The 11803-nt window shown below is 30.0% G+C and overlaps 2 protein-coding genes across 2 annotated transcripts; both read left to right on the forward strand.

The window, feature by feature from the left end:
- Nucleotides 1-1473: 1473 nt before the first annotated feature.
- LOC124916642 (histone H4) lies at nucleotides 1474-2130 on the forward strand. The gene has a single exon (XM_047457390.1). The coding sequence runs from the start codon at nucleotides 1537-1539 to the stop codon at nucleotides 1846-1848; it is 312 nt and encodes a 103-aa protein (XP_047313346.1). The 5' UTR covers nucleotides 1474-1536; the 3' UTR covers nucleotides 1849-2130.
- Nucleotides 2131-3942: 1812 nt separating this feature from the next.
- On the forward strand, nucleotides 3943-4498 carry LOC124916671 (histone H4). Its single transcript, XM_047457424.1, has one exon. The coding sequence runs from the start codon at nucleotides 3998-4000 to the stop codon at nucleotides 4307-4309; it is 312 nt and encodes a 103-aa protein (XP_047313380.1). The 5' UTR covers nucleotides 3943-3997; the 3' UTR covers nucleotides 4310-4498.
- Nucleotides 4499-11803: the final 7305 nt, after the last annotated feature.

The following is an 11803-nucleotide window of genomic DNA, read 5'->3' on the forward strand; positions in this document are numbered from 1 at the left end:
GAAAAAAAATTATTAATTACAAAATTATGTAAAAATATTTAAAATTTTTATTATTTTGCTCCAAGTTATATTTTTAATCTAATAAAAAAATATCAAATTAGTTTTGTAAATAAATTATTATCAGTGAATAAATAGTTTATATATATTTATATTATATTGAGAAATAAATTATGAAAGAATATTTATTTTTATAATAAAGAATTATATAAATATATTATTATTAAGAGAGCAAATATTTATATAAATTTATATTATATAGTGAAAAATAAATGAAAAGAGATAATATTATAATTTTTTTTCTTTATTTATGGTGATATATATATATATATATATAGTATTTAAATAATATAATTTAAAATTAAATATTTATAATATGTTATTTTCTAAGTTTTAAATTAATTAGTAATTCACAACTTAACCTTATTGTATTAAATGATTAATATTATGTATAATAAAATGAATAGAAATAGTGGAAGTGGTAAACGATTACAAACAAAAAAAAAAAATTATAAAGCTACTTTATTATATATAACAAAATTAAAATAAAAAAAACTTATAACATATAAATCATTAATTAAATTGTTTAGTATTAGATTAATATAGGTATATAAAATATTTAAAATAATATATGTTTATTAAAATGAAAATAATGCATATAAATTTATTAAAAAAATTAAAAACAACATATTATAAATATTTATTTGATAAGTTAAAGTAAATTAATCAACTATTTAATGATAAAAAATTAGATTAAAAATATTAGTTTAATTGTTGTTAAAAGGTTATATTATAATAATTTATATTTTTTATTAAAAAGTTACTGTTTTTCATAATGAAGTGTTTAGTTTCCGGTTTGATATACTCAATTGTGGCTTATTAAATTTTTTTAATAGGGTTGATTGGCACAGGATCCTCTATGACTGAATAAACACGTTGCCCTCACAAATGGATGTGTTGAAAATTAATATTTTATTGCTATTATTATCTAATCTACAAAATATGTTTTTTTTTATAATAATGGTCAAAATTAAAATTAAAATTAAAATTGATTTTATTTATATTTGTTAAATAAATTATAATTGAATTTGATGATTTTTTTGTAAAGTTAAGTGAAAAAAAATTTATTATATATTTTTTATAAAATATTCTAAAAAGAATTACAATCTTTTTTAAATAAATAATTTGAGTTTTAGAAAAAAACTCAAATAGAAAATAAAAGCTTCAAAAATGTATTAGGCGCGAGTTGTGTATTTTAAAAATGTTTGATTTCCCTCCTTAATTTGGAATAGGTAATTAATTATAAAGATAACCTTCCTTTTGTGCCCTAACATATATCATCCACGGTTGATATTATTAATCTTCACACAGGTGACGCGGATAGATATTCTCAGCCGTTGGATTCAGAATCCGAACACAAGCAAAACATCTACAAATACAGAGAGAGAAACACATTCTTCTCCAAATCAAATCTCAAACGCCTTCTTCTTCTTCTTCTCCAAATCAAATTGTCGGATCATTCTCTCTCTCTATTGAAAAATGTCAGGCCGCGGTAAGGGAGGCAAGGGTTTGGGAAAGGGAGGAGCCAAGAGGCATCGTAAAGTGCTTAGAGACAACATCCAAGGTATTACGAAGCCAGCCATTCGTCGTCTGGCCAGAAGAGGTGGAGTCAAGCGAATCTCTGGTCTGATCTACGAGGAGACAAGAGGGGTACTCAAGATCTTCCTTGAGAATGTGATTCGTGATGCTGTCACTTACACTGAGCACGCTCGCAGGAAGACGGTCACCGCCATGGATGTGGTTTACGCCCTCAAGCGTCAGGGAAGAACCCTATACGGTTTCGGCGGCTAGGGTTGTAACCCTTTTAGTTTCATATCAATTTAGTTATTGTGTTAGATTGATAGAATTTAGTTAATTTGCTATGCTATGCTCAATTCAGTCAGTAATGACTGAAATTATGCCTAGAATATTCTTGTTTGACACATATGAATCTTACATTGCCAAATGAAATCAAGTCCATTCATCAAGTGTTGATAATTTGATCTTACTTTGTACACAGATGATGTCTATTTGGTTGTTTTAAATGGTGAAAATATTATTATGTGAACAACTTTGACTGTTTTCTTGCTTTAACTTTTGATTTTCTCTGTTGAGATCCATGTCATGTTAAGAATCATAAACATGCAACAAATCTGTTGAATAATAATAAAAAATCTTGAAATTCCTATCCAGTATTCTTAGGAATCACCATTTAAGTTGCAGGAGCTTTGAATTATCCAAAAACTGATAAGATTTGAGATTTTCATGGTGTATAAACTATTTGATCTTGCTTTTATGTTGAATCAGGGGTATAATTAGTGTACTGTTTTTGAATAAATGAATAACATTGAGTTTTCATCATCATATTTATACGTTTATGGGAAGATATGAGAAATTTAATCATAACTGAGCATCTGAACCTGCCTTGGTTTGTTTTTATAAATTTATGTATGACCTTTCTTAAGGTATTAAGAAGTACCTCGAAATAGAATGACCTGATACAACATGTATGTTAGTCTTATCTCCCACACATTTCTAGATCTTTTGTCTGTTTGTCTATGTTAGTGTTATCTCTCACACATTTCTAATGATTTTTTGTTTGTTTGTTTGTTTGTTTGAGTATAAGGAGAGGTGCTCAAAAGAACATGTAGAAATTGTCGGGTTCTTTTGATTATGGCTTATTTTGCTTTGGCTCTTCTTCTCCTAGCATATGTTTTAACTTCTGATTGAGCAATCCAAATGTTTTGCTCTAATGAAATCCTCACATCTTTTAATCTCCTGAAGTCAACAAGTTACAATCCAAATATTGTGCTAGAAAGCGTTTGGATCGGCTAGGGTTTTGAAAGGATGCCAGAAAATGAGCTTACAGTTACTTGTGTTTTACTACTCTGTGCTTTTGTTTATACATGTTCTATGCAATTGGAAACCTGACAGATTTTACTGAAAATCTTGTCTTTTTTAAGATATTGTTCATGTTGACACTTATCTTTTTATTTTTAGAAGTTACAGTATACATTGATTTTTTTATTTATTTGTTTGATTTATCTATTAAATGGTTATGTTTTTATTTTTTATTTTAATGGACCATTTAAAATTATTTATGCCAAATCAAAATGTAAACAGTGCACCAATTGTAACCAAATTTGGGGTAGTTGATGTATACATTTTTTTTTTTTGTTTATTTTTATTTATTTTGTAATTAAAAAAAATTCACTACCTCATTATAATGATGGTTATTTTTTGGTTGTTATATAGAAAAAATTGAATCAGGGACTTTTTATCTTATATATATGTTTTTTAACATTACAGTTAAAAAGATTAATAAGTTAATCAAGAAATTATATATTGTTAGGCGATAACAAGTCAAGAAGATGATGAGAATAATTGTGGTGTTTTAATTGACTATAGGGGTTATTTAAATATTCGTCGACATATCATTTATTTTTTTATTATTTAATTATTCAATTAAAATATTATTAATTTTTTTTATTAAATATTAATATTTTAAACATTTCTTTACTTAATAATCAAACTTCTTTATAATATTAAACTAAACAAATAAAAATTGTTTAATTAATTACAATGAAATTTGAGATGGAATATTAAAATTTAAACATATCAAACTAAAATTTTGAGAAAGTATTACGCTTAAGGACTTTTAATTTATTTATTTTTGATTTCCCTCCACTCCTCCATTGGTAACAGGAGATAATAAATAATTAAAAGATATCCTTCCTTTTTTGCCCCTTAAATATATATATATATATATATCTACGGTTGATATTATTAATCTTCACATACGCGACGCGGATAGACATTATCAGCCGTTGGATTCAGATCCGCAACACAAGCAGAACATCTACAAATACAGAGAGACAAACACATTTTTCTCCAAATCAAATCTCAAACACCTTCTTCTTCTCCAAATCAAATTGTCGGATCATTCTGTCTCTATTGAAAAATGTCAGGCCGCGGAAAGGGAGGGAAGGGTTTGGGAAAGGGAGGAGCCAAGAGGCATCGTAAGGTTCTTAGAGACAACATCCAAGGTATTACCAAGCCAGCCATTCGTCGTCTGGCTAGAAGAGGTGGAGTCAAGCGTATCTCTGGTCTGATCTACGAGGAGACAAGAGGGGTACTCAAGATCTTTCTTGAGAATGTGATTCGCGATGCTGTCACTTACACTGAGCATGCTCGCAGGAAGACGGTGACTGCCATGGATGTGGTTTACGCCCTTAAGCGTCAGGGAAGAACCCTATACGGTTTCGGCGGCTAGGGTCTTAATCTGTCAAATTTCTGTAACTGTTCTTTATTTTTTGAGAATTGATGGTTCAGTTTTCATACATCTTTACCCTAAACTGTTGTCAGCTTGGTTGAAATTCAACTGGGTTCTTCTGATTACATAGAATTGTAATTCGATTGATGATTAAATGAAATATAATCTTGGCGCAAACTGGCGATTTGTTTGAAAGACAACAAGAACATCAACCCTAAAACTAAATCCAAGCATTGATTTACATGTTTTAGTTTAGATCAAGTTTGCTTCTTTTAAACCCTTTCATTATTATCTTTTAGAGATATTGTGTGCTCATTCTTTTCATGGGAACATGGCCCATGATGTGATTCAAACAGTAGCAACTGATTGAACATTTCCGGGATATATTGACAAAGGAAGATGCATTTCCTTTGAATTGGGTTTCAATATTATTTTCTGTCTCTTGGCTCGGTCTATTAAGAAACATTTAGCATTTGTTTCTTCTGTTATTTCTCATAAGTATTGTAGACAGTGTGTTGAAGAATGTCTTATGGATGATTGTGTTCTTTATTATCAGAATTAGTTTGCATAGACCAGCGGGTTCTTTATTCTGGAACCTGCCGATATCTTTCCACAATTTGAGTTCTTGATAATCAAATTCTAGCATCATATCCTCAAAATATTTTAATATATTTTTAAATATTAGAAATGATTTCAATGTTTTTATAGAAAAGCATGAAAAACTATATTTTCTTTGTATGTATATGAGTTGGATTAAAAATCTAATCTGAGTAAATTTTTAAATGTTTATTCTACTAATTCTCCACCCAAAAAATTCTTAATATGAATTTTCTTTTACGGTTTTAGAAAAGTAATGTTATCTCTTCTTCTTCTTCAAGTTGCCATTGATACATTATATAAATTGGTAATTTGTCAATTGGAAGAATAAAGGTTGAATTTAGCATTTGCTCTTTAGTATTGAGTTCAACTCTTGGTTTCTTCTCTACTTAAATTCTACAAATGGACAATTTAGGCTGACCCTAACATTGACCGAGCCAGTTATCACTTATCTGTAATGTAAATAAAATAAATTATCCAAATAGATTTTATCCTTAAATTTTGTGTGCGATTCAATTTTCCTTGTAGTTTTCAAGTTTTAGGTTGTTTTTAAGAATTCAAAATTCAAAATTAGTTAATCTTAAATATATTTTATAGACTAAATATGAGTTTGGAGGATAAATTATTTTCCCAACAAAATTAGTTAATGAAACAAAGTTTTAATTTTTTATACATGTATTTTGATTTTCTCTATTTTTTAGTTATGATTTTGGTATTTAATAGATAAAAAAGAGTGATTAAAATTTAATATATATATATATATATATATATAAATAAATAAATAAATAAATGTGGAACTCAAGCCTTAGAGGAGATAGTTTGATTACTTATAATATTGTTTTTTTAAATCTCTTGACATATTATTATTATTTTATAATCAAATTACTTTATTAATCAATTAAAATATTAAAATATATTTATTAAAATTTAAAAGTAAATAGACACTTTGATACTTCATCATAATTTTTATTTTTTTTATAAATAACCTATTAATATTGAACAATTAAAAATAAAAAAAATCAAACAAGTCCTAATTTAACTCAAAAAATTATTTTAAAATTACAAAAAAATTTATACATTTTATGATAAGCGGGAAAAACAAATTGCTGACCCAAAAAAAGTTGCACGCGCCTTCTGTATTTTAAAAACTTTGCTGTGTATTCAATTATCCCTCCACTTCATGTTACATATATCAACTGTGCATATTAATCCTTACTCAAGCGATGCAGATAGACATTCTCAACCGTCGATCAGAAGCAATAAGCATCTACAAATACTAAGACAACTAGTTCATTCCCAATCATTTGCCTCGCTCATCAGAATCACATTAATACTCCACAAAAGACTTCAAATATCAATCACCATCGAAAATTAATACAAAATAAGTGAGTTGTCGATTCAATTTTCGTGACACATGCATATGACTAACCATAATACAATATTTTTTCATTCAAATATCATTCGTTAGAATTCCACCATTAATAACGCTACATTCAAAAAACGAGATTTTAGATGCAATTTTTGACTCTTAAAGTTTTTCCTAACAAAAATTATATGAAATAATCTTAACGAACAACTTGTAGCAATGCTCACATGAAAACTAACCATATTTCAACGCATAACATCTTGTTTAGACGGTGACACTTGATTGCGTCCTATCAAAAGTAAACTCTATTATGAGACAAAGTCTCCATAATGTTTAATCTCATTCTATATCTAATTCGTTAGCGAAACCACTAGACCGATGATCAAATATAGTTTTAACTATGACATTTCTATATATTAATGGAAGTACGCTCATGATACGTTGTAGCTAAATTTTGACACTACCAAATGCCGTCATAAAATCTAATTAAAGAACCATCTCCATAATGAATCTAGACGTTTCACAAAAACTTTTCTACATAAAATAATTTTCCCTCCAAATTTTATACCCTACTGGATAATTAAACATTTTAGTGAACCAACTAGGCCAATCATTACCATACTTAATCTGATTATCGATGCCCAAAAATTATTTAACTCCATTGTAAATCTACTACACCATTTGATAGAAAAGCCTTATCCCAACTAACTAACACCATTTGATAGAAAAGCCTTATCCCAACTAACTAATTGACAAAATAATGAGTTAGAAGATTCCAATAAAAATTTACACATTATTCTCTCTATTTTCACCGTCACTCTTTGGGAGAATGAATAATGACTCATTTTTATGTAATATTAATTTATTATTATGAATAATTTTTTTTTAAAATGTATTAGTATTACTAATTATTTATGAAGATGATGAAATTAATATTTATTATTATATAAAATAATAATTTAAATGTATAAATATATTTAAAATATAAATAATTAAATTTATTTAAAAAAAATTAAAATAGTAATATTAAAATTATATATAATCAAATTAAAAACAACAATTTAAATATATGCATATATATATATATTAAAATATAATAAAGTTAATAAATATATGAATTTTATGAATTTATTTGTTATTAAATTATCATTTTGTTTTGTAGGTATTTAAAAATAATAAAAATATAAGTCGCCAAAATTTTGGCCAGAAAAGTTGGCATCGAGGAGCCTCCCTTATTGGGTGAAGGTCAAAGGACCAGACAAGTGGTCAACTGAGCCAGGACCATGCACAAGTCTAGACTCAAGCCCAGAAAGATGTGCAACCAAGGCAATCTCCTTCTCGGTCCTGACTGTTCTTGGTGGCCTTCAACACGTTATTCATGTGTTCTTTGCAAAAGCCAACAACTAGACTAGACGCGTGAGTCCCTTTGGTTTCGTAGAATGACGATATCTCCCTTAACATTTGATCTAATTAAGCTATAAAAAAAGCTATGTAAGAAATCTAATAATGCCAACAGTTTTGGAAAAAAAATTAACACACCCACAATTAATTCGGAAGGACTAGTGTTATAGCTAAAATCGACTAACAGATAATTTTTTTTATCCTAGCTTATAATACCATAGGCTAGCTACCATAACACCTTCTCAAATTGAATAGAACCCTGATTTTTTAATTTTTAAGTAAATCACCAAATTTGTCTTCTTGGTATCTATATTTAAGTATTTTTCTTTTGACTCATTTTCATTTCTTTCATTTTTTTGTAAGCCCATTTTAATAAATCAAAATATTGACATTTCTGAAATTCTCTATGCGTGTGATGTTTGAATTGATATCATGCATATCTGAGTGATTTTAAAGCTTTTTATATTCTCAAAATTTGCTAATTCATTCGCAATTAAAAACGCCCATATTTGAAAAATCTATTTTGATTTAAATTGGCCATGTTCTTTGGAACCTTGTTTGTGAATAAGGCTCAAGAAAATGTGTATTATTTTATGTAACATAAATATGGTGTTTGTTGCCTCTAAAAATACAATTTAGAATGACTTTAATTTTTTCTTGAACTTAGATTTCTCTAAACTTATTGGTTGATTGATGTTATGATTAATGATTTAATGTTGGATTAATGTTTTAGAATCATGAATTAACGTTTGTGTTGAGTTAAATTTTGTTTTATGTCAATTTTTAGGTACTAGATGTTCTTGGCCAAGAATACCCGACCGTGAAAAAAGACTAGTGGCTAAGTTTTCTAGCCATGGCCCGATTTTCGATTGAGAAAACTAGCCATGGCTTGATTTATGACCGAGAAAAGGAGCAGCGGCTGAGGTTTTTGACCGAGAAAACTAGCCATGACCTGTTTTCATGACCTGTTTTCTTACCGCATTTTTCCTGAGCGCCCGAGAAAACTAATTTGTTATTTTACAAAGACTTTTGATTCGATTTATCTCAAAAAAGAATAATTCTTTAAGTGACGTAACTTAGAAAAGTTTAGCGGTTTTTATGGTGTACAGTTTCTTGCGACTCTGTTGGAGATATTTAGAAAACTATTTTACCATTTTTAAACTTTATTTGTCCAATGTGCATCGAAGCTATATGATCTCTTTACTTTCAAGAATGGGAAAGTGAGCGCATATTTTACGCTTTAGGACATGTATGCATATGAGTATACGTATTACTCTTTTTCTCTTTTCGTTTATTCTTTAACCATCACTCTATCTCGACAGAGCCGACATATTCACTACATGCACGTTCCTACATGACGTTTCATTAAGAAGACATCTAACAAACAAACGAGTTTCTCTTAGCTCAGAATTCACGACACGCTGTGAAATTCCTTCAATCATTTATCGACGAACGCACATACGTTACTAAACTTAGAGCTCACGACTCTTCGTGACATTTCTCATTTTTCGATGAACGTACAAGCGTCATTCAGATCAGAATTCATGACTCTTCATTTAATTCCTCCTATCATTTGTCGAAAAAAGCACCTTCCATTCTCCCTTGTTGAACAAATGAGCTTAACTTAGCTCATTATTCACGACTATTCATTAAATTCCTTATGATCCTTCCTTTATTGATTCCTAAAGTCACGTGACAAGAAGAAGGTGGGACATTACATACCTAGATCCATGTCACGTTATACTTAGAGCTTGAAGTCTCCTCGTCGTCCCCTTTTCGAAGAATATTGGAATTCGATTAAACGAGAAGGATAACTAAAAAAATCAATCATACGACGATAATCAATATGTTGTGGATTTACAATCATCTGAGAGGTAAACATTCTATCGAATGAGGAGCTTATTATAGCCCTAATGAGAGATTTTAAAAAGTTATTTAAGTGTAGAAGATGACATCTCAAGGTAGTGGGTATGAGATGAGGACCTAAGTAATGTGGTTTGAGATTGTTGGGACGATTGACTATTTCTTTAGATTCACGTTTGCTTGTGTATATTAGTAGCCTAATTGTACTCTCACTAACTTTTCTTCTTTTTTATAGAACCAACGATCACCATGGGAACTCTACGCGATCACACTACCGGCTGTTTTACTAGAAGCATGTAGGACGAGGAAACACCTTTGGTATACAACCCTTCCTCAAGTCGAAGGGATATGAGATCCATTATTAATGAGGAAGGAATTATTACAAAGACCGATTTGCAAGCGATTTGCAAGCTATTGATGAGAAGATGATTAACTTCATGGAATGTTTATCGACATCAGTACCCTCTTCTTATCAACCACCTACCTATGACACATTTCTAACCACCCTTATTCAACACAATGAATGACAATTTGAAACCGTCCCGCGGTAACCGATCCGAATTGCCTCGTTTGGGGTGTTTTTCCCCCGGTTTGACTTGTAGTTGACTGAGGATGGAACGAAAATGGTATCCCGATCTCACCCCGAACACTATAAACACAATTAAATATTTAAAATCATCAATATATTTATTTATTATAATATTTTATAAGAGTTGTAAGTTTATTTATTTATAATAACATAAAATTTCAATATATTACAAAATATATTATATTAAAAAATACGTTTATATAATTTTATTTTATAATTTTTTTTTAAATATGGTATAAACGATGCCCACGGGGATTCTCCGAAACCGAACGGTGTGGGGATGATATGAAAAAATCTCCAAAGTAAAAACAGGGCAAGGATGGTAAATACATTCCCCGCCATGAATTGCCCCATTCCATCCCTATTAAACACCTCTCAAACTAACCCCTTATTCCCACCCAAACCTATTACTAAAAATCCGGAGGAAGTTATAGCGGAAGAGTGGTACGATTGCAATGAGGAAACCATGCTGAGGAAGAAATGCAATTAGTCTAGATTAATTAAATCAGAAAGGGGAAGATGTTGAGGTGTTCCTTGCCATTGCGGGCGGGTTTTTTAAATTTCGGGTAAACGGGTCAGGTTTTTCTGTTATGAAAACGGGTTAGAGTATAAATACTTTTTTTGGGCATTTTCTCATAATATACAATAAAGTTGAGAGAGTGAATTACAGATCTAGGGTTTTCTAGTTTCCTTCTTCTTCTTGTTCTTTGGCTGATCTAGAGAGAAAGATTGGGGGAGCTTTTGATTATGGAGTAGTCCAATCATTCCTAGTGTAATCACTTCTTTCATTTGAGAGCAGGGCATGTAAGTTTCTACTATTGACATTTCTTTGATTTAGTGAAACTTATCCCTCCCGTGGACGTAGGTCAATTTTAACCGAACCACGTATATTGTGTTGTCGTTTATTGCTTTGTGCTATTTCAGTTTCGTAATCTGTTTGTCGTCATAGACGATTTGGAAACTGATTTGTTACAGGTTTGATTTCGAAGAAGATCCATAGTTTTGCTCTTGCAAAACCCAACAGTGGTATCAGAGCAGTATTGATTGATTATCTGTTTTAACATTGGAGTAGAGTGCTCTGCTGGTTACTTGACGAAATTCAAAGAGGAGATCAACTGGTTTCTTTGTTGGGGTTTTTGTTAGTTGTTAAGGCAGTAATAATGGGAAAATCTAGACCTGATATGGTGAGTCTGAATGGTACAAACTACAAGCAATGTAAACTGATGATTAGTGATCTGTTAGTTTCAGATGATTTGAATGAAGCAATTGAAAATGAGGGTGTTAGACTTGAGACTACAAAAGAAGCTGATTGAAAAAAAGACAGATAGAAAAGCCCGCAGCTTTATTCGTTCCTGGGTTGGTGTAAATGTTGCGCACCATGTTGAGAATGAGACTACAGTGTATGGTGTGTGGAGTAAACATGAAGCTCTCTATGCTGGGAGGTCAACAGAGAATAAAGCAGCACTGGTACGAAGACTGATGAATCTGAAGTATATTGATAATAAATCAATTGCTGAGCATTTGAATGAATTTCAAAATATTCAGTTGAGTAGTATGAAGATAAACTTTGATGATGAGGTGCATACACTTTTAGTCCTTGGATCTTTGCCTACAAGTTGGGAGACACTTATTATCACTCTTAGTAACTCAGCACCAAATGGTAAAGTCAACATGGCAT

Source organism: Impatiens glandulifera, chromosome 1 (genome assembly GCF_907164915.1).
Source record: "Impatiens glandulifera chromosome 1, dImpGla2.1, whole genome shotgun sequence".
NCBI classification, from domain to species: Eukaryota; Viridiplantae; Streptophyta; class Magnoliopsida; order Ericales; family Balsaminaceae; genus Impatiens; species Impatiens glandulifera.